This window comes from Chanodichthys erythropterus, chromosome 12 (genome assembly GCF_024489055.1).
Source record: "Chanodichthys erythropterus isolate Z2021 chromosome 12, ASM2448905v1, whole genome shotgun sequence".
NCBI lineage: Eukaryota > Metazoa > Chordata > Actinopteri > Cypriniformes > Xenocyprididae > Chanodichthys > Chanodichthys erythropterus.
In genome coordinates, this window is record NC_090232.1 from 18,902,825 (window position 1) to 18,930,764 (window position 27,940).

The window sequence follows — 27,940 nt, forward strand, 5'->3', positions numbered from 1 at the left end:
AGCAATTTATTATTTTTGTTTGCAAAACTATTTTTTTTCTGCTCAATACTTTATTTTTCCTTTGCAATTCTTTATTTTTGTTTGCAAAACATTTTTTTTATTGATTCTTTTATTTGTTTAGCAAAACTTTATTTTTGTGCAAAACTTTAAGGCATTAATTTGACTCCATATCACTGTGTATTGTTTGCTGTTATTATTAATCTGATTTGTTTTTATCAGGCTGAGTTGGATGTAACAATGTCCACCTTGAAAGAAAAGCAAGATAAACTACAAGAGGTGGAGAACCAAATCAAAGTTTTGCAGGAGCAGTTTGAGTCCAGTGTGGCTGAAAAAGAGACGCTAGGTGAGAGAAAGAAAGAGAGAGATGAGGAGACAGATAGTGTATAAGCTTTCACAACTTTATAATTATTGATTTTAGTGAAATGTGTCACTGAGGGCACTAAATGATAATACTGCAATCATAGAAAGCAAGAAATTGTGTTGGGGCCCAAATAAAGGGATTTAGAAAAAAAAAGGATAATAGAATCAAGTAGAATTTTGAAGAAAGAAAGCCTATTTTGCAGTTAAATTTATATTTATAACAAATATGGGCTTCATTATATCATTATCATTATGCTTCAGGGATGACATATTTTTGTTGGCCAAAACCCGAAAACTAGCTACCATTTCAGCACTTCTGGTTCCATTAATGTTTTTTTTTTTTTTTTATGTTTTTGGTTAAATGCCTGAAATACAGTCTGTAGTTAACACAAAGCTTAAAGGGTTGGTTCACCCGAAAATGAAAATAATGTCATTAATTACTCACCCTCATGTCATTCTATAACTGTAAGACCTTCATTCATCTTCGGAACACAAATGAAGATATTTTGATGAAATCCGATGGCTCAGTGTGGCCTGCATTCACATCAATGACACTTCCTCTCTCAAGATCCATAAAGGTGCTAAAAACATATTTAAATCAGTTCATGTGAGTTCAGTGGTTCTACCTTAAAATTATAAAGCAACGAGAACATTTTTGTGCGCCAAAAAAACAACTACAAAAATAATGACTTTTCAACAATATAGTGATGGAAAATCGCCAGAGCGCCAAAGTCATGTGATTTCAGCAGTTTAGCCGTTTGATAGGAGATCCGAGTCACTGATTCGATTTGTAATGCTCCAAAGCAGTGTTTTGCAGTGTCATCACTATATTGTTGAAAAGTCGTTATTTTGTTTTTTTGGCATACAAAAAGCATTCTCGATGCTTTATAGTATTAAGGTAGAACTACTGTACTCACATGAACTGTTTTAAATGCATTTTTAGTACCTTTAAGGATCTTGAGAGAGGAAGTGTCATTGCTGTGAATGCAGGCCTTACTGAGCCATCAGATTAAATAAAAAATATCTTAATTTGTGTTCTGAAGATGAATGAAGGCCTTACGGGTGTAGAACGACATGAGGGTGAGTAATAAATTACATTATTTTCATTTTTGGGTGAACTAACCCTTTAAAGGGGTGGTTACATGCGATTTCACTTTTTTAACTTTAGTTAGTGTGTAATGTTGCTGCTTGAGCATAAACAGTATCTGCAAAGTTACAGCGCTGAAAGTTCAATGCAAACGGAGATATTGTCTTTTAAAGTTATGGCATTTTATTGCCTACAAAAACGCCTGGTTTGGACTACAACAAGGTTCTTCCCGGGTTGGTGACATCATAAACCCTTGCTATTAACATAAACACTGCCCCTGGGAACACGCAACAAAGTGGGCGAGACCATGTGGCACAGCATAATGGAAGCGGAAGAGTTGTGTAACTTACACCGAACGCGAGCTGCGCGACGCGACGCATCAAAAGATATAGAACCCATTATATTCTGTGATATTTTCTACACTGGATGCGGTGCTGAAGACAGCTTCCAGAATCTACACGAGTTCAATGCTGGATTTACACAAAGACTTTTACTGAAAGATGAAACAGTTCCCAATTTAGAAGCAGAAGCTGCTGTTTATTGGCTTCAAACTGTAAGTACGTTTTATTGTTTGTACTTCTTTTAAACCTATAGTTCTGTTGCTATTTTTGGTTGCATCAAGGACATATACAAAGAGCAACTCGTTTCTGCTAGCCAGTTAGCTAAGTTCTAGTGCAACAAACACCAACAAACTTCTATGTTCGTAGACAAACAGTTGTTCATGCTATAAATTAAACGCTACCTTTACAAAAATGCGACTACTCAGTCATGTATTCGGCTACAGTAAAGCTTTAATCAGGATAAAACTGTATATTGAAAGCTAACAAACAGCAGTGACAGCATCTAAACACTTTGACACAAATACTAAATGAAATACCATTCATAAACGTCCTTTAAAAGCCGTGATTGGAGAGGTTCTGCCTGACCCTCTTCATTTGGGTCTGATTCGGCTCAATTTGATACAGCAATATAGGCGCTATTATTTACATTCCGTCTAATCGCGTAATAACGGGTGGTAAGGGGCGTGGCGTTTCTGGACGCTTCGGCGAATCACGACAGACTGGGCCAGTTACCAACCTGCTGACCAATCTGAGTACATTACGTATTTTGGAGGGAGTGGCTTCATAGAAGCAGGAAGTCAAACGAGCCGTTCATATGACAGTGGAAACAGAGGTGTAGAATAAAGGTAAAATATATGAAAAATACAGCGTTTTCAAAAAAACGTTAAACTGTGCCCCAAAAACACAATCAAGCCTAGAAAAAAAAACACGTAACCACCCCTTTAAGATATTTTCACATTTTATTCTGCCACATAAAATACATCAGTAATAACTCCATGTAATTTTTTTTATAGCTTTTACTTGTCTTGAAAAAGAGAGCTGATAACAAGTGGCTAAATGGGACTACAGAGTCGGTTGTCAAAGACATAAAGCATTATCAAAACAAACAGGAAAACTCATGTAGGCCTACTCACTAGTCCGCTTTCACAGCCTTGTGTTTATAACTAATCTCACTCGAACTTTCAAGAGTTGTTTTTTAAGTAAAAATTGAAAGAGTTGCTGGAAGTGATGGTAAAGTCATGTGACCTTGGTGTAGTTCATTTATAGTTTTTTACTTTTGCTGATTGCATTTAGGCTTCAAAATTCACAAGTTTTTATTTTCTGCAATAATCCAAAAGCTAAACCTATTGGGTTTTTGTCGAGGGAAATAGGGTGATTTTAACTTCTAAATTGGCCTACAAAAATATGTCATTACTGCAGTGCTCTTTATATTCCGTGGATCCAGTAATAGTGGAAATTTGTGCACGTGTAATACGTTTTTTTTTTGTACAAAACCTACATATTTTCATGTTGACTAGTCAGGCTGTCAACATTACTAGTTGACTAGTCTTATGGAAGCCTGGACCAGTTCAGATGGATTTCTTAAGGGACCGTTAACATAACATAAGCATTCTTGTTTTCAAAAACACATGGTACAGCAGATTGCAGGGGTCTCCAGACACATTTTTAAAATGTATATAGTGAATTATGTTTTAAGGTGCCACACAGGATGTTTTTTTTTTTTTTTTTTGCCTTCCATTTTCATGTTTCTATATGAATCTGTGTCTATGTTTATGCATGTTGTGTATGGGTTGTAGCTAAAACCAGAGCTCTGACTGAAGCACGCCTGGGTCGGTCGGGGAAGTTAACATCTGCTCTGGGAGACGAGCAGGTGCGATGGCAGGAATGCATTACTCTGTTTGAGCAGGAGATCCACAACGTCATTGGAAATGTATTCATCGCTGCAGCTTGTGTGGCCTATTATGGAGCCTTCACCTCCCATTACAGACAACTGGTAGTATATCACAACCTTTTCTCACTCAATAACATATTATAATTATGTAATGCCACTGAGTATAGGATTATGTATATTATAATTATGTAATGCCACTGAGTACAGGATTTCCCCTTCAGCATACTGAACACTAACACTTATTTCTAGGAAATGTGAACGTTTTTTTTTTTTTGTGTCCTGTAGCTTATAGATCACTGGATCACACGCTGTCAAAACTTGGGGATTCCAATCAGTGACAACTTTAGTCTTATCAGCATTCTAGGAGATCCCTACGAGATCCGACAGTGGAATGCCGAAGGGTTGCCACGGGATAATGTCTCCACAGAGAATGGAATCCTTGTGATGCGGGGACGGCGCTGGCCACTCATGATTGACCCTCAAGATCAGGTGACAGCTAACATTTCCAAACCTTCCATCGGTGCTCTGTGTTCCAATGCCTTGTTATTTTTTTAGCAAGGCAAGTAACAACAACAAATTCTAATTTAATAATAAAATGTATAGTCCTTTTAAATGGTACTAAACAGTATAGTTTCCAGTCCACAGTACCTCACATAAGCATTAAAACTTCATGAAAGTTTTAAGAAGGATCATTGTATTCAAAAGCAGCTTATGAAAGGAAGATAAGTTATTTTTCTGGCAGGCAAAACAGCTGCCACACACTGTTTCAGGATGATCATTATAGTTTACCCCATGTGAACTTGATGGTGGCATCAACATTTATGATAGCCCAACCACAGACTTTCTCCTCTGCTGAGGCCAAGTCAATGCTACTGCGGTCTCTTGACCAGCATGGATAGGCTCAGGAGGAGATATTTTCCTTAAGCACTCTGAATTCTTAATGAGGACACTGTCAAGAGACTGCTTGATACCATAAACTCCCACATGACACCTTACGCTACAGTACATTCCATTACTATACAACATGACTGTGCATATCTTATGCGCATTTGACCATACTACATCAAACACTACCACGTTTTTGAAATGTAATTAAAAATGCTTCTCACATTGGTAATTTGCATTATTTCACTATAGACACCCTATACAGTAGATGTGCAGTGTACAGTGTATACACTTTATTTGTCTGTTTATATTTGTGCATGTACACATAGTGTTCCTTTTCTGTCTTATTTAATATTCACGCTTATTTTGTTTCATATTAATTTATTCTTACAGCTGAAGTACGTAATTTCAGCAGCATTAGCATCATCAAATGGTTTTGCAAAAAAAATTTTTCAGAACACTCCTTCTGTCTGTTATCAAATAGATACACCCTAAACTCACACTGTTTACATTTTTTGGGAAATTAACCCATAAATGGCTTGTGTGTAGTCATCTCTGCATATTAAGCTGGAATAGATTGGACAGATAAAGTATTTTAGGGTTAGTTCACCCAAAAATGAAATTTCTGTCATTAACTACTCACCCTCATGTCGTTCCACACCTGTAAGACCTTCATTCATCTTCATAACACAAATTAAGATATTTTGATGAAATCCGAGAGTTTTTTTTTATCCTCCATTGAAAGCAACAAAATTACCACATTCAATGTCCAGAAAAGTAGTAAAAACATTGTTAAAATAGTCAACGTGACTAAAATAGTGTAGCGGAGGAGAGACAGGGAGAGATGAATTTGTTGAATAAAGTTCTTATTTTTGTTTTTTGTTTTTTTTTGTTTTTAGCCCCATCTCCACTTGCTCACGGCAGCTCGGAGAGTATGCTGTTGCTATAGTGACTTGTGGATATATAAGAAAAAAAGCTTACTTCACTTCGTATATTCAGTTTAACAGCTTAACACCACCTTGAATGAGCGCGAATTTCCAGCATATTTACTATAACTTATCAGGTAGGCTAATATCTATGGTTTGATCCATTCCAGAGGCGCCTAAAATCAGAATTTATAATGGACTGAATAGCTCTCTCAGAACTTGACGTCCTTCCACACTGACTGAATATGCACACGAATCACGGTCACACGCACACACTCAGAGGAATATTGTTTTAGCTATGTTTTATAGTATTAAAATATTTTGAAGGACAAAAACATGAACTTTATTGGCTTTAGCCTATATGGACAGCCTATGGCTGTCACTTTACTTTGCCGCGAGCCCCTATGCGCTCTCACACTTGGCACAGCCCTTGCGACGGTTCTGTCATTAATTAATATGAATTAATATAATTAGCGTTTGCTTGACTACGTTATCAAACAGCTAATAATGTGTTGCTAATGTTACACACACCGTTCCTGTTCTTTATCTCAGAGCCAGACAGCTGCCTTCTAACAATCAGTCTCCTTACAAATGCTTTAAGCAACTCAGAATGTCAGTGGAGAAAGGCTTATAGTTCATCATAACATCGTTATAGACTCGCTATATTGATAAATAGACACAATTTTTCATATCAACAGAAAATTTACCGGGATAACCTGGGTTCTCTCGAGACTTTCCTGCTTCAGAGCAGTCATAGTTAATGATATGCTAAAGCCTGCTGGCACGTTGTTGTGATTGGTTACAAGGTAGTCTGTGACGTCAAAAACACCACCGATTTCTTTTTGTTGCTTTCAATGGGAGATAACAAAAACCTCTTGGATTTCATCAAAAATATCTTAATTTGTTTTTCGAAGATGAACACTAAGGTTTGGAACGACATGAGGGTGAGTACTTCATGAAAGAAATTTCATTTTTGGGTGAACTCACCCTTTAACATTGGAAAATTTACACACAACTGTTCAAAGGTTTGGGGTCGATTAGATTTTCATAATGATTCGAAAGAAGTCGGCATTTATTTGATCAAAATACAGTAAAACAGCAATATTGTGAAATGTTATTCATTTAAAATAACGGTTTTCTATTTTCATCTATTTTAAAATGCAATTTTCATCTAATTTAAAATGCATTTGTCTCATGCATTATGAGACAAAATAAAAGACATTGATAATAGGATCAGTGTAGCAAGGTAATTTGAGTTTTATCTTTAGCTGCATCCATATTCACACTTTATTCCATGAAAGGGACAAATGGAAGTAATATGGAGCTAAACTTACACTGACTTGTTGAAAGATGCTTGCTGAATAATTCTTGACACCTCAATTGATCTATTCCCATTGGATTCCCGTTTTGTATTTCATACCCTCTGTGACATTAGGACATAAATGAACACGTCAGGTAAAGGACATCTTTAATAGCTGAGTGTTGTTTAGTTGGTTGGAGATGTTGTCAAATTGGTATGAAGAACAGCCTTCAAGATCCAAATAGGAAAACAACCAGCCTCCCTGCATTACCATACAAATATCTTTCTCCCATTCCAGCCTTTCCATTTTCATTACTATCCTCCAGTTTCAGCACATTTGGCTGTCGTTCTCCTTTTTTTCCTCTGCTCTTTCTTGTCATTTGTGTTTTGCTCTCTCTCCATCTGGCTGTCTCTCTTGGCAGAATCTGTCTTCTAGAGAGACTGAAACAGACATTCAAACATCAGTCTGTCTCGCATTTACATATACACAAATACCATGACACAAACACTCTACACTCAACTCAGCTCTGCTTAGTGGCACTGATGGAATGATGCTTAGATTCCACATGCACATCTCCCTCACACACTTCTATATACTGTACAGTAGTACATTACTTTCTTCATTTCAGCAGAATCTACTTCAGCACAGACTTTTTACGAAGGATCAACTGTCACATCCTTTCCATCTGATAAAGATGTTCCTCTTTATCTATCTCACTTTCTCTCTGTGTATTTCTTTCATTAATACACACAAATATACCCATGCACACACATACACACACACAGACACGTCTTTTTCGTCATATCGTTTTTAAGAGCATCTTTGAGGGCATGTCATCATATTTATATTATGGTAAATGTTGTGATGCTATCTATTCAATTATTTTAAATTAATAGATTATTTATTATTTTAATGATCTATCAATTTATTTAAAATTATTCAAATACATTAACAATGCAATTAATACATACAATGCATACACCTATTCTTGTATGAGCATGTTGTTATTTTCTGATTTTGATATTGATATTTTATTTTGATATTTAATATTTTGTGGCATACAACTGTACTAATGTCATAATGAAGAAAAAAAAGTCTCATTAAAAGAAAATTTGTCTTTATTGTCAGTATATTAGTATGATCTGGCATAAATTCATAAAGTTTTTTGGTAGTTTTAAAAGCTGAACTTTGAAAAGCAAGCTTTTCCATTTTCCAATTTTCAATTTTGTATCTAGGCAAACCGCTGGATACGATCTAAAGAGGCAAAGAACGGTCTAAAGGTGATCAAGCTAACCGACGCAGGCTTCCTCCGAACACTTGAGAACGCCATCCGGCTGGGCATGCCTGTACTTCTGGAGGAGGTAACCACTGGAACCTCTTCTTTCACCTTTGACACAGTCATATTTAAATACAAATTCACTACTGAAAAATTTTAATAAACATTTTAATGATGAATTATGAATTACAGTTGTGAGGAACTGATAACACTGTCAAACTGGGATGCGTTTCCCAAAAGCATCATTAGCCAACTAACATCACAAGTTCCGTCGTTACTAACATAGTTCAACCATAGACTGTAAAAACCATCGTTCAAAAGAACATTCGCAAACTGCATCGCAAACTTGTGTGGTTGGAAGGACAGCTCTCAAGCTGTGGTTAGAAGCATAGTTCCTTGTTTTTATGATGTGGATTTAATAAATCGTTATCTTGATCAAAATAAGCAAGCTGACATTACATCTATTGTTTCGAATACATATAAATTTTACGTATTTTAGTTTGTAAAGAGATTTTAAGTACTGCTTTTGAAGAGTGTGCATGTATGGACATGCTCTACTTTGTAAGAACAAGCCTATGATTGAATCTGGAAATAAAGCAAAATAACTGAGAAAAACAATTAGTCCTCAGATGCCATGTCCGTAATTTATAGCAAAAAATCTAGCATTAATTTGATCTCAAACTTATTCATTTAAAGAAGTTATTACTCCATCACCTGCATGACATCATTAACCAACGTGGCTGAATGACAGGTTTGAGACAATACGGTTTCGGGAAACAGTCGTGACTAGCTAGTTGATTTGCTCAACGATGCATCATACTATGGTAGTGAAGCAGCGAGTTATGTCGTTGTATGGGAAACACACCCCTGATTGGCTTTGAATGGTTTAATTCAGTCTTAAATGAGTGATTCTGTAGTGTGTTTATTAGTTCTGACTCTTGCTAAATGTTATTTTTCTAGTGAATCTAGTTTCAGTCATGTTTGTTTTCACTTCTGACAACTGAGACATATAGCTTTCCCCTATTTTTAGGTCAATTTGTACCAGAAAGAGATCTAACATGAAAATAAAAATGAATGTTATTAATTGCAAAATGAAGAAATATCACGCATTTCACTCATATCTGTGTGTGTGTTTACAGCTAAAAGAAACTCTAGACCCTGCTCTGGAGCCCATTCTTCTGAAGCAGACGTTTGTGTCAGGTGGCAGAACATTGATCCGACTGGGAGATTCTGACATTGACTATGATAAAAACTTCCGTTTCTATATGACTACTAAAATGGCCAATCCCCACTATCTTCCTGAGGTGTGTGTGTGAGGGAATGCATACAATTATATTTACAAGAAACACAAATTTCTTTTAATTTTTTTAAAAGAAAAATAACATTTTATTTAATGTAAATATTTGTTGTATGGTGGACCCCTCAGTCACATGGATTTTTTGGTTACTGGAAGAGACAATGATAATTCATTCTTCCATGCAAATGCCTGACCCCTACAGATTTTTTCCATGTAATTATTGTCTGTTATTTAGCAGCTCATTGTTTATTTTATCCTCTCAGACTATTGTGCAAATTGGGGTTTAGAAAAGGGATTCAGGGGTTGAGGTTGACACCTGTTTAAGGTCAACTGGATTTGGCACTGTAGCAAAGTGGACACGGCTGGCACCAGCCCTTCACATATCTGTTCTGCCACCACCTTGTGCACCAATCCCTCTCTGGCTCCATGCCATATCAACTCTTGCTGCAAAATTCTGGGGTGGATGCGGATCAGCGCCCACCTGCCAAGAGACAATGCCCTAGCAATCATAACAGACAGGGCCACGGGCAATAGCGCTTGCAGCAGGCAGAGAGCACACAGCCAGATATGGTTGCCTGTCAAATGGGGCTGTGCTGTTGTAAGCTCCAGCATTAGAGACAGGACAGACCTGTCATTTCAGCTTAAATAATGGAGATGAGCTATGCTGACAGATCAGTCTGAACTAAAGAAACATTCTTACAGACAGACAGAAAATACAAAGCACACAGAGCCAATCAAAGTGTGCCTCTAGAGGATTTTTAGAGACGGAAGGGACAACAGCAGCATATCTTGGGGGATACATTTAGCAGATAATGTCAATCATTATTTACATGCCCCTAAAGAATACATTTTTAGTTTGTGCTATTTATTCATAATTCAATTATTCATCACCATTTCCACCTTTCTCTCAGCCATCATGATTGCCTCATTAACATCTAAATAATGTCAAGTTGGAGAAAATTAGAACAAGTTGTTTATGTTTATGCTTGCTTTCAATTAATGTTATGATATGACCCCTTTAAGCTACACATCCATAATCGTTTTTGTGACTAATTTTCTCTGTCAGGTGTGCATCAAAGTGACTATCATCAACTTCACTGTTACCAAGTCTGGACTGGAAGATCAAATCCTCAGGTAATTCCCTGCTTTTATTATTCATATTCAATATGAACACCTGAGACACATGGGCCCGGTTTCACAGACAGGGCTTATATTAAGTCAGGATTAGGCCTTAGTTCAATTAGGATATTTAAATAGCTTTTATAAACATGCCTTACTGATGTGCATCATGAGACATGAACACTGCACTGACAATAGCACTGACATATTTTTAGATATTTCAGTGCAAGTTGCTTTCAGTTAAAACAGCTCAAACATGCATTTTAGTCTGGAACTAGGTTTTTCTAAAAGCGAGAAGTGATAGAATAATATGATAGCATAACCAGCTCACTGTATTAAGAGAGTTAAATAGAAATTCACTTTGACCTCTTTTCACTTTATACTAACATCCATCGTACTGTAAGTGTTCCAGTCAAAACTGGTCAACCAAGGCACATTACCATTTACAACTGCATTGGATCCATTTGGATTTCATGACATAAGATGTTGTCTAACAATAAATATCATTTGATGTTGATTAACTGATTATTCTCCTGTCAGTGCTCACTGTGTAAAATATTGGTTGACTTTTTGTTGTGATCATTTATTTCTGTCTATGCCCAGTGATGTAGTCCGTCTGGAGCGTCCTGACTTGGAAGAACAGAGAAGCCAGCTGATAGTTCGCATCAATACAGACCGGAACCAGCTGAAAGCCATTGAGGACCGAATCCTCAAACTGCTTTTCACTTCTGAGGGCAACATCCTTGACAATGTGGAGCTTATACAAACTTTACAAGAGTCAAAGGTTAGTGGTTTGGGGTCAGAAGTTTAAAGAGTGGGAATGACATTTGAGCAGAGTAGTAGATAAGCAGGTAATAATAATTATGTATAAAAGCAGTTCAGAAGTTTGAGGTTGGATTTTTTTGTATGATTTTGAATGAAGTCTCGTATGCTTACCAAGGCTAGATTTATCTGATTAAAAATAAAGTAAAAACTGTAATATTTTTTAAATATTATGTTCTAAGAAAAGCTTACATGATTTGTTAGCAGAAACTACCAATTCATGTAATGCAATGACATTTATTTTTAGTGTGTAAACTCTTTCGGTTGCCACTGTTTATTTAATAATTGTCATTAAAAGTGTTTTTTTTTTTTTTTTTTACTATGCTAATGAATGCTTCATCTAAAAAAAAAAAAACATTGCAAATGTCACAGTCAACTAAAAAGAATGTAGCCTCATTTGATAGTGATTACATGTTTATTTGAGAATGAGTGTTGACGCATACTCTATAGCTTTTCTTCTGTGGATTTGTTTTAGCACAATACATTTTTAGCAAATTCCCTCAACATAGTATGTTTGTACCAAATTTGAGCAAGCAGGAAGAGCATTGGCACATATTGCATGTCACTGCCTGCTTTCTACCACCCACAGAGAGTAATGAAAGCCTGAATGGGAGGAACGAATAGATAGATAGATAGATAGATGAATGAAATGTTGGGCCGGTAATGAACAAAATATCTGTCTTAAAGATAAAAATCCTGTCACCCTCTGACACCTTTGCTACCATCTCATGTATTTATGCGACACTTATACTGCTGTCAGTGTGGATGGCTTTACAGCTCCGTTTGCATTTTAAGAGCTCTTTATAAACACATCAAACTGTCAAGTCATTAAATTTGTCTTTGTTTGGAATGTAACACTTGACGTAAAGCAGATCTGCTCACAATTTATCTTCTTTTCTCTTGCACAGGTGACATCTCAGGCCATTAAGTCTCGGCTGGTGGAGGCGGAGACGACAGAGGAGATGATCAATGCAGCCAGAGAGAAGTATCGCCCTGTTGCCACACGTGGCTCCATCATGTACTTTGTCATAGCCAGCTTGTCTGAGATTGACCCCATGTACCAATTCTCCTTAAAGTACTTTAAACAGGTAATTTCAATCTAGGGAGGTCAATCTATAATATTTTTTCAGGATGTAATATATCAAAATAAAACCCAGCTACATTATTTTTTATATTTTACTACCGTTTAAAGGTTTGGGGTTGGTAAGATTTTTAAATTCTCTCTTTAATTCTCTTATGCTCACCAAGGCTGCATTTATTTGATCAGAAATACAGTAAAAATCTAACTAGTAATATTGTGAAATATTATTACAATTTTAAATTATTCTTTTCTGTTTTTATATATTTTAAAATGTAATTTATTACATTTTATGTCAAAATGTATTTTTTAGCAGCCATTACTTCAGTCTTCTGTGTCACATGATCCTTCAGAAATCATTCTAATTTGCTGATTTCTTATACTGTTGAAAACGTCTCAGGTTATGAATGTAACCATGGGTTGTGTATTAGATTGAAGATATGGGGAACAGCATCGGTGTGACCGGTGTCTGAAGCACATGTATACACACAACAATTTAATTTGCTGACGACAGTCCATGACATCACTACCAGAGACGTCATCACCTTTTTTGTTTAAAAGAGATGTGCTGGCAAACCCAAGGCATGGCAATGAGATGCAGTGTCTCATTCCCCTTCTCAGGAAACCATGATTACATTTGTTACCTAAGACGTTCCCTTTCAAAGTGGAACTCAACACTGCATCTTGGTTTGATTCTATGGTGAACAAATACACACTCCACCATGCTGAGGGAATGCCAGCCTCATTAGCTGTGCCTATAGCATGTGCCTATAGCATTATTGACTCTACAGACTTGTTTAGCCAGAGTCAGAAGTATCAGTCATACAGGGCGCATCCTAAGACTCATAGAACATCAAGTGGTAATATTCATCTCGACCATATACCCGTAACAAGGAAAGCTCTGGCATTTTTCAACCTTCCTCCCTTCCTTGTGGGCCCAGCCTTAGCCACCTGTGGCCCAGGAGTAGAGCTCTAAGGTTTAGCTATATCAGCTTCTTTAGCTTGAGCATTTGGACGCTCATTTTATACGCTACCCTGGCCTACCACTAGGACAGTAGGGGAGGGTTCTATTCTACAATCAACCCAGAAGGACTGTCTGGACCTCTTCAGGGTCCCAAAACTCCCAAACCTGACAAATGTGCCTGATAACAAGAAGAGCTGCTAAAAGGCAATTTAACCTCTAAACAGGGAGTCTTAGATTAGAAACTGACATGAAAGTAGTAGAGTCATGTGTATGCACGTGCTTTAGTCACCTGTCACACTGATGGCATTCCCCATAGCATAGATCCAAGGAGTAGTGTTGAGATATATAATATATATTATTATTATTATTATTATTATATATTATCCAAAAGTGACTTCCAGTGCATTAAAGGCATACATTTTGACATTTCACGCATTCCCTGGAAATTTCTTCACAGTTGTTCAACAACACTATTGAGTCAGCACAGAAACACAGAGATTTGAGCGTGAGACTACAAATCCTGTTGGATCAGACTCTGCTGAGTGCCTACACAAACGTGTCCCGTGGTCTTTTTGAGCAGCACAAGGCCATCTACAGCTTCATGCTGTGTGTGGAGATCATGATGCAGAGGGGAGAGATCTCCCAGCAGGAGTGGCAGTTCTTCCTGCGAGGGGCTGGAGGCATGGAGAAGGTCAGAAGATGTGGAAAGGGCATATATGTGATGACAAAGAGAAAAAGAAAGAACACCTATGTGTGTGTGTCTCTGTGTCTTTGTGTGAGTCTGAGTGTGTGTGTGAGTGCTTATGTATGTGTGTTCTTATTCTAATTCTGTAGTCGGCAATTATCCTTTTACAAGCCATGAATGGGATTTAATTGTGTTAATTGTTAAATTGGAGAGCTGTTTTCTATTTTTTTCCCTTTCCTCAGGGCCTGTGCTATATGTCCCCATCAAAAAGGCATTTCTCTCACACCCCACGCTGTTTTATTGTTTTAGTGTGTTGATGCAGTATGTTTTTGCGTACATTCAAGTAAACAGAGTCCACTTGAGGAGAGATGTGCTGCCTGTTACAGTGATCAGACAATCTGCCTTTCAGGCAATCAAACAGGCAAAGAAAAAAAAAATTAACATTCCTATTTGGGAGTGGGCTCTTTTGAATTCGGCCAATAAGCAACCACCCAGAATACCCAATTTACCATCTAGAAACCACAGAGAAGACACTAGTAACCACAAAGAAAGCTAAAAACCACTTAACACTTTAGCAACCTCATTACAACATCCTGCCAACCACCACTACTCTAGCATTGTGGCAGCAACACTTGCACAGGCAAACTCGAACCACACCTCCCTTTACTCCTGACGTTTTGTTTCTGGAAATTGTTTGGTTTGCATTTACACGTTCACTCAAGTGTGTCCTCCACGCAAAATATAAATCACTGTTTACATATTACATATTAATCTTTTTGTGTTCTCTTTATTTATGAACCTGTCAGTATAGGATGTTAATAGTGTTTCGAAATTTAGAAAAAGTGAGAAAAGTTATTTGGGAGGAAAAATAAGAGAAACGAGATTCCAAGTGTAATCATCCATATACTGTTTCTAGTTAATTTTCTTTGGCTGGTTTTATATTTCAGTCTACTCCAATGTTTGTCAATGTTCTCATGCTCAAATCAGTAATGACTTGTTGCTTGATCAAAATCTCAAACCTTAATTCATGCTGTTTGATGGTTTTTGACATGTATCAGTATGATGAAATATTACTCACAGCTTTATGCACAAACACACAGACACTTTCTGTTCATAACACTCCCCTTTCCCACTGCAGGAATTGCCAGAGAAGCCAGAAGTGCCCTGGTTGTCTGATTTTGCCTGGGAGACTTGTTGTAATTTAGAAGACCGTCTGCCTTGCTTTAAAGGCATTAAAGAAGAGATGATATCCACACCTATCTCTGTCAAACTGGGTATATTTTTTAATTTTCATTAAAACATCACAGGCTCATCATCAATCACAAAATAGAAATCATACAGTAATTCTTTTCTTAACACTGTTTTTTCTTCTCTGTAGGGCAACTGGAGGAAACAGTAAACCCGAAGCAATGGGACGGGTATGTTACTGACCTTCCTTTTTTCTCAGAAGACATACCCTCTGAGAAACAGCCACAGGTCAGAGGTCACTGGAACCAGCGTCTTGGGGCTTTCCAGAAACTCATCCTCATCAAGAGTTTTATGGAGGAGAAGGTAAAAAAAAATGTAATTAATGTAAATAAATGTACAAACAGGTGCATTATTTTTTTAGTAACAGAGCAGAAAGTTTAGTTACTATTGGATTTTCTTGCAATTCTGAGATTATTCAAAGTTACAATTTTGAGTAAAAAATCTCACAATTTGGACGTACTTTCTCAGAATTGTGTTCACAACACGCAGTTCTGACTTTATTTCTTGCAATTCTGAGTTTGACTTTTGTCAAATTTTTTCTTAGATTTGTTCTTCTGAATAAAAGTATTCATTTTTCAGAAATAAAAATACATAGTATCATACATAATACCACAAGGGATTTTATTTTCTTTGATATTAAATCTGTGATTTGTTTGCAAAAAAAGGATGAAAGGAAAGGATGTCCCCATGTTATATGAAAAGTTCCCATAAAACATGAAAACCCTATGTGTGTGTGTGTGTGTGTGTGTGTGTGTGTGTGTGTGTGTGTGTGCGTGCGCGTGCGTGTGTGTGTGTGTGTGTGTGTGTGTGTGTGGTTTTCAAATGGTTTTTAACCCTCTGTAATTTTTTCATGTCATGCCTCTTCTCAGATCATTTTACCGGTTGCCAGAATATGATAAAATTAAATTCTAGACACTGTGTACCTGGTAAACCCTATGATATCGGGACCAAATGTTGACATCTGACATGTTTTTGGTCCCCATGAAGAAAACAGATTATGAATCATACTAAATAATGTTTTTCAAAGTTTTCCTTGAAGGGTAGGTTTAGGGTTAGGAGCTAGAAAATGTAATTAGCGTAGTATAAAAAACATAATAAGCCAAATTCACAAGAATTGGAAATTACGTCACACTGTGTAAAGTTAGTTCCGCTATGGGTCTGCGGCTATTACATTAATATGCACTTTTCTCAAATATTGCTTCTTACTTTTTCTGTTTTGTATATTTTCCAAGCTGCTGTTATATAATCTACAAAGAAATTAATTTCTACTTGTTTGTAGCTTATATGGCCACTCAGCCTGTGCTCAAATTTACTGGCGAGTGGTTTAATTCACCAGCTGTCATGTCAAAGAAATATGTACTTATTCAGTATCACCATATGATGAGTATTTATTTATATAAAAAACTAAATTCCCAGTACATATGCACAGTTATATACAGGTATATTTATTTCTGTTGGGATTAGTTACATAATAATGTCGTGTGTCTAATACATTTTAAATATATTGTGGCGGGGTGAAGAAACACACGACAAGTGGGTTGCGGTGGCCAGTCTGCCGGTGATGAGGGTGAACAGGTGATTCCTCTTTGTTCCCAGGACGACGCTGATGAGTGCTCGGGACACGCGTCACACTCCCCCTCCCTAAGCGTCGTCCTGGTCCTGTGCAAAATGGGGAAAACAAGGGTGTTGCCATCTGCGTTGCCATTGGCCGTCCCCGCTCAGTGTCGTACGGTGAAGTGGAAATCCTGGAGCACCAGGAACCACCGAGTCACCCGGGGTACACTAATGCCCGGGCCATCCACTGTAACAGGCCGTGGTCTGTGACGAGGGTGAAGTGGCGTCCTAGCAGGTTCTACAGTCCTGAGCTCCAGGACTGCCCACTTGACAGCCAACGCTTCCTTCTCTACCATGGCGTAACGTCGTTCGGCAGGGGTCAGCTTTCGGCTGATGTATACCACTGGGTGTTCCTCACCGTCCACAACCTGGGAAAGGACGGCTCCCAACGCGGCGTTGGAGGCGTCCGTCTGCAAAAGGAAGGGACAGTTAAAGTTGGGGGCCCGCAGTACGGGTTCGGTGGTCAGCGCTGTCTTTACTTGCTGAAACGCTTGTTCCTCTTCTGGTCCCCAGCGCACCGCTTCTGGCTGTCCCTTCCTAGTCAGGTCTGTCAGGGGTGCAACTATGTAGAAGAAGTTGGGAATAAAACAGCGGTAATAGCCTGCCAACCCCAAGAAAGCCCGTACCTGAGTCTTAGAGGTTGGTGGTGGTGCTGAGAGGATTGCAGCTACTTTTTCTTCTTGTGGTTGGATAGTCCCTCGACCGACCCGGTATCCCAGGTACCGGGCTTCTGATAAGGCGAGGTAGCATTTGCAGGGGTTGGCAGTCAGTACAGCCCGTCGTAACTCCAACAGCACCCTCCGGAGCCGCTCGAGATGGCTTTCCCAAGTCTCAGAGTGTATGACGACATCGTCCAGGTATGCTGCCGCATAAGTCTGGTGGGGCCGCAGTAAGATGTCCATGAGTCGCTGGAAAGTAGCTGGAGCCCCATGCAGCCCGAAGGGGAGAACCCGGTATTGCCAGTGGCCACTGGGCGTTGAGAAGGTGGTCATGGCTTTGGCCTCTTTGGTCATTGGTACCTGCCAATACTCTTTTGTTAAGTCGAGGGTGGAAATGAACCACGCTCTCCCTAAACGGTCCAGTAACTCATCGACGCGGGGCATGGGGTAGCCATGCCGTAGAGTGCCATCGGGTTTTGGGACCATGACGATTGGGCTGGACCAGGGGCTGCGCGATGGTTCAATTACTCCCAACTTCAACATCTCCTACACCTCTTTTTCGATTGCGTGTCGCCGAGCCTCAGGCACACGATAGGGCCGCTGCCGCACCATCCTACCCCTCACTTCGTCGTCTGAAACGGCCTGCTATACTACGTTGTGCCACGGAGGGGGGGGGGGAAACACTCTTAGTAGTCCCGCAAAGCCACCGCCAAAGCCATAGCCCAGGAGCTATTTCTCCTTAGCAGCCGGGATCGGCATACCTGCAGAGATACTGACTGACCAGTGCTCGCCGTTCATGTCCCGGCTAATGGCCGAACTCTGTCGTCTCCTAAAGGTGAAACCGCTCCGAACTTCAGTCTACCACCCCCAATCGTCTTCTAGCTGTTCTTTGGCGAACGCGATATAGAAAAGATTAGAGTTACGTGGGGTCATCATCACCATCTCGTGCACTGTCGGAGGTCAGCAGCGCTGGGTAGTGTTGAGAGGGCCGCTTCGGCTAGCCGTCGACGATTCCCGGCTTGGCTAACAGGCTGGGTGACGGCAGAGAGCAGCGGCTCAAATACTGGCCAATCACGACCGAGCAGCACTGGTACGGGGAGCTCTTTAACGATGCCCATCTCCACTGGCCAAGTCCCTTGCGACGCCGAGATGTTCACCCGTCGTGTGGGCACGTAGTGAGTGTTGCCGTGAACACAGGTGATAGGAAGGAGGGTCTTGGACTCAGTGCGTGGCGGCAGAACCGAAGGCTGCACTAGGCTGACCGCACTGCTGGAGTCGAGGAGGGCTTGGAAGGGGCAACCATTCAGCTTCACCTCCGCTCGCGGCGCTGCTTTTGATGGGGCGTGGTGTACTGAGCAGCCTGCCAGCCATGCTTGCGGGGGCTCTGTAGGCATAGGTTCGTCGCGGGGCTCGGGAACCGCCGGCCTACTTACTGTGAGAGCAGTGCCCTCCGGCGTGCGTCGCTCCTCGACCACCCTCCGGGGAAAAGGCGGCGCCCGCTCCCCAGCCTCTCTGTGTTGTGCGGCCTCCGCCAGCTCGATGGCCTCGACGAGCTCCTTGACGCTCTGGGGGTTCCGCATGCCAGCCGCCTGCCTAAGTGGTCGGGGAAGGGTACGGAGGAGTTTATCTATTACTACCCGCTCGGCAACCTGAGCCGCGGTAGGGTTGGCGGACAACAACCAGTGGTGAGCGAGACGTGTAAGCTCGGCAGCTTGGGCACGCGCTGGCACCCGGCTTCGGTATTCCCAATCGTGGAAACGTTGCGCCTCACATATTGGGGAAAGGCCCACGCGCCCCAAGATCTCTCTTTTGAGCTCGTCATATGAAGCTGCCAGGGTTGGGTCCATCATGAAATATGCGCGCTGCGCCTCGACAGTGAGCAGGGGCGCCAGTATTCGTGCCCAGTCCTCAGGTGGCCAGACTTCCCGGGCGGCGATGGCTTCAAACATTTGTAGAAAGTTCTCTACGTCGTCGTTCGCCCTCATCTTAGGCAGGAGTTGAGTGGCCTGTACTCAGGGGTGTGGCAGCGGAACCCGTTGGGCGGCGGCTCCTCGGAGCACGGAGATCTGTCAAGTCAGCAGATTTCCCCATGACTTTTGTTGGGATTACTGACCTAAACCCAGTATAAATACACTGAGATTGGTAATTTAATAGAACATGAAATGAAATATTCTAATAATTTGAGATACTGATTTTTTTATTTTGATGAGCAGCAAGCTGTAATCATCAAAATGAAAACAAAGTCTGGAAATATTTTACTTTATGTCTAATAAATGCAGAATATATTTAAGTTTTACTTTTTGAATTAAATTACAAAAAAAATATAACTTTTTCATGATATTCTAATTTCTTGAGATGCACCTGTATGTATATATGTGTATGTATATATATACACATACATACATACAGCTTGAATTAATACAACAACATTTTATCCCGCATTCAAGCATATAACTAATTGTGACAGATTAAAATAATGAAACTAAGGCATAATTTATTTCCAAGCCCACATTATATACATACATTAATCACAGTCTTAATATAGTAAGCAGAGCAACTATGAAATGTGCAACAGCAACAATACTACTACTAATAATGTAAATGTAAATGTAAATGTAAATGTACTAATAGGTTTGTTAATACTGTGCATATTTAAGTTTTTAAGATGATGATGACAGGAGCATATGAGAACAAATGAGATTAGAAATATCATTGAAAGATGACAGAATTGTTGCCATTTATGATAGATATATCCAGAAACATGCAGTATATGCGTTCAGGGTGTGAGCAGTCCTGTTTCTCATTAATCAGAGCATCAGGTCTGTGTGACAAGGGAGTTGCCAGACGATGATTTCTGCAGCACATCGTGAAAAAACACTCTTTTTAGAGTTTTTATATTGGAGTGTGATAATGTATAGCCATACCAAACCAGAGAATGATACAACCAATTTAAGCGCTATCATTTTGAATTAGTTTTTAAATTTAGCTTCTAATTAGAGCTTTGTGGTCTCACCAATAAATCACCAAGACAGTTTAAACATTTTCATGATATTTAATTCAGAGTTTAAAAAAATAAATTGAAGACATTTTTACTGAAGAATAGTTTGCAGTTTCATCAGCAGAATCCAGCTAAGTCTTACAAGGAGGTTGTAGGCTGCTCTGCGTACATTCACATTTCCACAGCAATTATACTCTAACAGAACTATGTCATTACTTCAGGTTAACTGATTCTGATTCGCTAAGAAAGATAGACAAAATTAGTAATTTTCCACACATGGACTTATAGTCAGAAGCGTATCTCCATCTATCACGCTTCTGATGCTCATTGAAATGTATTTCAAGTCTCTAACTCTGTGTGTTCCAGGTTGTTTTTGCAGTGACTGAGTTTGTTATCATCGGTTTGGGACAACAATTTGTGGAGAATCCCCCAGTGGATCTTGCAACCCTATACACAGACATGTCCCCTTCCATTCCCCTGGTCTTCATTCTAAGCACGGGTTCAGATCCAATGAGAGCATTTCAGCGGTTTGCCAATGAGAGAGGATACCAGGATCGGTACTTATACATGCACTATGACATTTACTGTATACACCCTGTTTGTTCACTCACTTCCTAGTAAAGTGACATATGTAAATACATACTTACATGAATTAATTAATACTCAGAGTGTTGTATATATGTGTTGATTATATCCACCCATACAGAATATGTGATGCATGTTCCAAGTGGCTTACAAACAGATCTCCTAAAAAAAAAATGATTTATGTGATATTTATGAAGATAATTTCTTTGCTGTTCTGGTTTTCCTTAAAGAAAGGCTTACACTCTTTACATTGCGCTCAAAACTGGGGTACCACAGATATCAGTGTTTGGACCTTTATTCTTCTTCACCTATACTGCTTCTTCAAAACCAATGCTTCTTTTAGCACTGCTGTACCAATGACATTCAGCAGTACACATCATTTCCTCCCTGTGTGTGTGTGTGTGTGTGTGTGTGTGCCTTGTCGACATATCAGCTTTAATTGTGATGAGTTCCTCTTCCTCTCAGCCATGACATCCCTCACCAAATTCCTCTCTGTCTCATTCAGAGGTCACATAGTCATTGCCTCCTGGTATGTATCATCACATCTCATTGTGTCATCCTGGGTGACATGCTCTTATGATAGCAGCAATCTTTCTTGACCACAGGTTTACTTAGCTTCTTGTCCAAGTTCTGTCAATTTTATAGCTAGATGTCTGTAATTCCTTTCTTGTTTGCCAACCAGCATCTACTATACATCTGCTATATTTCTAGAGTGGGTCCAAAATCTTGTCTCTCAAATGGTTTTTAACCCTCTGTAATTTTTTTCATGTCACGCCCCTGCTCAGATCATTTTACCAGTTGCCAGAATATGATAGAATTAAATTCTAGACACTGTTTCTAGCCCACAGTGCTGCCAATTTCCTGTCCTCCCATTACTTTCAGTCTTGCAATAAATCTTAAACCTGAGGCTGGATGTTACTTCTGCTTGCCAACTAAGAGAGCAATAGATTCATTAGTCATATTCCAACAAAGCCATAAGAAACACATTTTCAAAAGGTTCACCTTCTGTCAAGGACTTGTACTAGTTTTAAACAGCCATACTTTAAATAAAAGCATGTTATACTTTGTAGCTTATTCTGGCCAAGAACTACACATTTAAGTAGGAAGAGACCCTTAAGGCCCCGATATACTCACAAGTTCTTTTTCATTCTTCACCAAGTTCAAAATGCCATTTCAGCAATACACTATTAGTGAACATCCTTGTTGCGAACAATGCTGTTGGGAGCGACATTTAGATGAATATGTGCTGCACGCTTTCCTCTTAATAACAAAATAAACACAACAAAAAGACAGAGGTGAGAAAACAGCCCTTAAGCCATTAAGCCATCAGCGACATGGATATGTTTTCACTCTAATCAAGTCACATCACGTTTATTTATATAGCACTCTATAAAATAGATTGCTTTAAAGCAAGCAGCTTTACAGTATTAAACATGAAATAACTGTGTCAGTGTTGCTTTTATGTAGAATTACAATTACAAGTTGAATTATTTAATTTCAGCTACAGTATAAAGCAGCTCTCTTGTGTGTTCATGTTTTTACTCGCGGACAACTGACCTCAACGGACTGAACAGAAGAAATTAACCGGAGAAGATTTTTACGTCAAAGAAGGCGGAGCCCCAGAACACACCTGTCTGTATTAGGCAATTGCCACAGACCAGTGGTCTTTCAAAGGTGTTTATTAGCTGGAGCAAACTTTTCCGTAAAGTTCGCAAGCTGCTCCTAAAACAAACTCCAATTGAACTTTGTTTTGGCCTGATTTTGTTCAAAATTCAGTTTGTTGTTTACGCTCGAAGTATGTCGGGGCCTTCAGACTGGCATGTAAAGCCGCCAAGTATTGTTGTGTTAATGTGACATTTACTGTAGGCATGGGTGTATTTGAAATAGTTGTAGTGACAATAATAGTCCAGACAAAATTTGACAAATCCAGCAACTATGATAAACACGACAAACAACTGATGATAAACAACTATTGCAGTTATTGTGGTTTTCTTGAATTGCAGGGTGAAATCTATCTCGCTTGGTCAGGGTCAGGGTCCTATAGCAGAGAAGTTGATTATGGAAGCTATGAAGATTGGTAACTGGATCTTCCTGCAAAACTGCCACCTTGCTGTGTCTTGGATGCTGGCAATGGAGGAACTCATCAAAACCTTCAATGAACCTGGTTAGTTTGTATGTGTGAATGAGTCAGGGCTTGCTTCAGAGGATAGTACTTTAAGGAAGGGGTCTTCAGCAGGGATTCCTGCAGTCCCTAGGGGTCATTTATTGTGTAATATCAAAATTTGTGTAAAAAAAAAAAAAAAAAAAAAAAAAATCAACCAAAGCTTAAGTTTAAAAGCTGAATGTATGTAAGATGAAATGTTTTGAAAGACGTCTTCTATGCTTACCAAGGCTGTGTTTATTTGATCAAAATACAGCAAAAACAGTATTATTGTGAGAAAGTATTACAAATTAAATTAATATTTATATATTTTTTTTATTTGAACATATTTTGCAATTTATTCCTGTGATGGCAAAGCTCTATTTCTAGCCATTACTTCAGTCTTCAGTGCCACATGATCCTTTAGAAATCATTCTAAATCCTAATTTGGTGCTCAAGAATGATTTATTACTATTAGTACTATTATTATCAGTGTTTAACACAGATAATATTTTTGAATATTTATAATACTTTATTTACAAACCCGATTCCAAAAAAGTTGGGACACTGTACAAATTGTGAATAAAAAAGGAATGCAATCTCAAATCTCATAAACTTATATTTTATTCACAATAGAATATAGATAACATATCAAATGTTGAAAGTGAGACATTTTGAAATGTCATGCCAAATATTGCCTCATTTTGAATTTCATGAGAGCTACACATTCCAAAAAAGTTGGGACAGGTAGCAATAAGAGGCCGGAAAAGTTAAATGTACATATAAGGAACAGCTGGAGGACCAATTTGCAACTTATTAGGTCAATTGGCAACATGATTGGGTATAAAAAGAGCCTCTCAGAGTCTGCGGTGAAAAATAGTGGAGCAATATCAGAAAGGAGTTTCTCAGAGAAAAATTGCAAAGAGTTTGAAGTTATCATCTACAGTGAATAATATCATCCAAAGATTCAGAGAATCTGGAACAATCTCTGTGCGTAAGGGTCAAAACCAGACAACCATACTGGATGCCCGTGATCTTCGGGCCCTTACATGGCACTGCATCACATACAGGAATGCTACTGTAATGGAACTCACAACATGGGCTCAGGAATACTTCCAGAAAACATTGTCGGTGAACACAGTCCACCGCACCATTCGCCGTTGCCGGCGCTCAGTTCAGAAGCCTGCATCTCTGATGGTATGGGGTTGCATGAGTGTGTGTGGCATGGGCAGCTTACACATCTGGAAAGGCACCATCAATGCTGAAAGGTATATCCAAGTTCTAGAACAACATATGCTCCCATCCATGTCGTCTCTTTCAGGGAAGACCTTGCATTTTCCAACATGACAATGCCAGACCACATACTGCATCAATTACAACATCATGGCTGCGTAGAAGAAGGCGCATTTGAAGGTGCATCATAAAAAGGAAGATGCGACAAAGAAGATCTAAGACAGTTGAGCAACTAGAAGCCTGTATTAGACAAGAATGGGACAAAATTCCTATTCCTAAACTTGAGCAACTTGTCTCCTCAGTCCCCAGACGTTTGCAGACTGTTATAAAAAGAAGAGGGGATGCCACACAGTGGTAAACAAGGCCTTGTCCCGACTTTTTTGAGATGTGTTGATGCCATGAAATTTAAAATCAACTTATTTTTCCCTTAAAATTATATATTTTCTCAGTTTAAACATTTGATATGTCATCTATGTTGTATTTTGAATAAAATATTGAAATTTGAAACTTCCATATCATTGCATTCTGTTTTTATTCACAATTTGTACAGTGTCCCAACTTTTTTGGAATCGGATTTATATGTAATATACTCACTTGACATGTGGTCGGTATAATTTCTCTAGAACCACTGAAGCTGAAACTGTTAGATTAGTATGATCTTCCAAATAAACTTCAAATGAATGACTCGATTTATTCAGCAACTATTTTTTATCTTTATATATTTGTGTTTGTGTCCATGTTTGTATTGTTCTGTGAAAATATTATTGTTCTGTTTTAAGACATACTCATCTGTTTTGAACCTGCTTCTTCTACCTTATATTACAGATTGTGTTTTGCACATGTGTATCCATTATAAAGCTATTTTTTGGCCTGTTCTTAATATTGTCCTGTTCTTGTATGATCTTTGCAGATACTGTTATTCATGAGGACTTCAGACTGTTTCTTAGTTCCATGCCTACCAATGTGTTTCCTGTCACTGTATTACAAAACTCTGTCAAGGTAACACAAGGACACAAACTTGCTTAAGTACATATGTACATAAAAGTTTTATAAACAAATGATAGTTATAAAGTTCTATGAGTGCTCATACATGAGTACTAATTTTTCAGGAAAGTATGCAGATTCCTTTATCTCATTTTTTATCTTTCGGAGATGAAAACATGCATCAATGTAAAGTGACGTTTTATGTGTCAATGACATCCATATGCTGATGACATGCACATATTTTTACCTTTACACGTCATTCATCCTTCCAGCTCTTGGATATGTCTGCATGTATATCAAATTAAAATTTTAGTCACACTAACGCAGTCACACACTCCTGCAAGAAGAAGATAACACTTCACAAGGAGGAGCACTTTCATATTTTATTCACTCTCTACCTAATACATTAACATCCCTGTGCTCACGTCCCTATCAATTAAATCCCAGCTTTACCCAAATCACTGGAACCAATAGTAGTTTATAAGACCCTAAACATTGTTTCATTATAATGAAAGTGAAGTGACATGGATGTCTTTAAGTGGTCAGACTGTTTAGAGTTTGTAACTTAGTTTTATTAATTTTAGCAGTTCTATTTTGTCTTTGGCTTTAATTTTTGTTTTGTTGCTAATATGTCTGTGTTGCAAGGAAACTAATGAGCCTTTGTTAATGTGATGGTAGGTTACTAACGAGCCTCCAAAGGGTCTCCGTGCCAATGTGAGACGCGCCTTTGCTGAGATTGGCAGTACATTCTTTGAGGAACACATCCTTGGCAGGAAATGGAGGAAGATCATTTTTGGAGTGTGTTTTTTCCACGCCATCATTCAGGTCAGGGCCCAAAATTCAGTCTCTATTCAATTTGAAGCCTCTAGAGATTATAAGGTTTAAAAGCATGAATGCAGTTTTTATGATTCAATAAAAACGTTTAGATGTGCAGCTTATATGGTAAATTTGTTTTGGAATAACTTTAAATTGTTCCTCTTTGTGAGGTTAAGTTTACATTTTTTATGTGTCTATGATTTTTATGTACAGCTGAAAACCACGTACCTAGTAGGTGGTGGAAAATAAACAGTATGAGCTGTGTACAAATATATTGAAATATATATATATATATATATATATACTACAAATTTAAAGTATTTTATTCTCATTAAGGCTACATTTGTTTGATCAAACATACATTAATAACAGTAATGTTGTGAAGTATTATTACAATTATATATCATTATATTTATTCTTGTGATGGGAAAGCTGAATTTTCAGCATCCATTACTCCCGTCTTCAGTGTCACATGATCCTTCATAAATCATTCTAATATAATTCTATTAAGTAGCATTTATTATTATTATTATTATTGTTATTATTATCAATGCTGAAAATGGTTGTGCTGCTTAATATTTTTTGTGTAAACTGAAACATTCTTTCAAGATTCTTTGCTGAATAGAAAATTCAAAAGAACAATTTTTTATTTGATGCAGAAATCATTTGTTAAATTTTACATGAATCTAGTTAAAATGTGTTTGGAAAAAAGCAATTGTTTGTAGAATAGATGTTCAGGAGGGCTTTACTTATTCACATCTTAAATCCTTCTTTTATGTGTTTATATGTGATTTCCTTTGTGTGTGTGTATGCATTCATGTGTGTCTAGGAGAGGAAGAAATTCGGTCCTCTGGGCTGGAACATCCGTTATGAATTCAATGACAGCGACAGAGAGTGTGCTCTTCTCAACCTAAACCTCTACTGCCAGACAGGACACATACCCTGGGATGCTCTTATATACATCACAGGTATATGTGTGTTTATTGCAGAAGTATTTATAGCATCAATCATTAGCCCCTTTCACACAGCAATCCCGGTAAATTACTGTAAAATTACCAGAACGACTTTTCTGGTAAATACACAAATGTGCTTTTCACACAAAATACTGGTAAACTTTGTGATGTCAGTCATCAAAAATGACATTTAAAAGCACTTTAGTTTAATTTTAGTTACTTTAGTTTTTTTTTTTTACTTCTGAGTGACAGGTGTAAGGGGATGATTACTCAGAATGCAGTTTTGCTCTTAATAACGAGACGAATTAAAAGTTACTATAGTATTACAGTTACTATAGTACGAAATAACTGCAGAGCCGCAGCACTAATAAGTGAAAAACTAGGCAGGGTCTCGAGTGCGAGATTCGGCACAATGGTCAGACATCCGTCTAGGGCATGTTTACATAGAAAAACAGTTAAAAGCAGTGGAACTTACAGTAAACAGCTCCGACAAAGCTTTATAATTGGCCCAAAGTAAACTTCTTATGTCAGCGCGTTCTGACCTTGTACATGCTCATACCGGCAATCTTCATTCTTTGTTCATCATATCGGTAATTTACTGGTAATGTTTCAACTTCTCATACTGGTAAATTGCCAGAACGGATTTACCTGTATTTTTTTAAAAGGTCCTGTTCACAC

The 27,940-nt window shown here is 38.5% G+C and overlaps 1 protein-coding gene across 1 annotated transcript in view; it reads left to right on the forward strand.

Moving 5' to 3' along the window:
• The window catches only part of dnah6 (dynein, axonemal, heavy chain 6), a 96,411-nt gene that overhangs the window by 56,962 nt on the left and 11,509 nt on the right, over positions 1-27,940 (forward strand). Inside the window, exons 54-69 of the mRNA XM_067402580.1 lie at positions 220-343; positions 3,585-3,781; positions 3,965-4,168; positions 8,027-8,152; positions 9,207-9,371; positions 10,431-10,498; positions 11,087-11,267; positions 12,214-12,393; positions 13,805-14,038; positions 15,171-15,306; positions 15,411-15,583; positions 20,918-21,108; positions 23,140-23,300; positions 25,420-25,508; positions 26,172-26,318; positions 27,139-27,277. Of these exons, the coding sequence (XP_067258681.1) occupies positions 220-343; positions 3,585-3,781; positions 3,965-4,168; positions 8,027-8,152; positions 9,207-9,371; positions 10,431-10,498; positions 11,087-11,267; positions 12,214-12,393; positions 13,805-14,038; positions 15,171-15,306; positions 15,411-15,583; positions 20,918-21,108; positions 23,140-23,300; positions 25,420-25,508; positions 26,172-26,318; positions 27,139-27,277 (2,515 nt within the window). The remainder of the gene's footprint in view (positions 1-219; positions 344-3,584; positions 3,782-3,964; positions 4,169-8,026; positions 8,153-9,206; positions 9,372-10,430; positions 10,499-11,086; positions 11,268-12,213; positions 12,394-13,804; positions 14,039-15,170; positions 15,307-15,410; positions 15,584-20,917; positions 21,109-23,139; positions 23,301-25,419; positions 25,509-26,171; positions 26,319-27,138; positions 27,278-27,940) is intronic.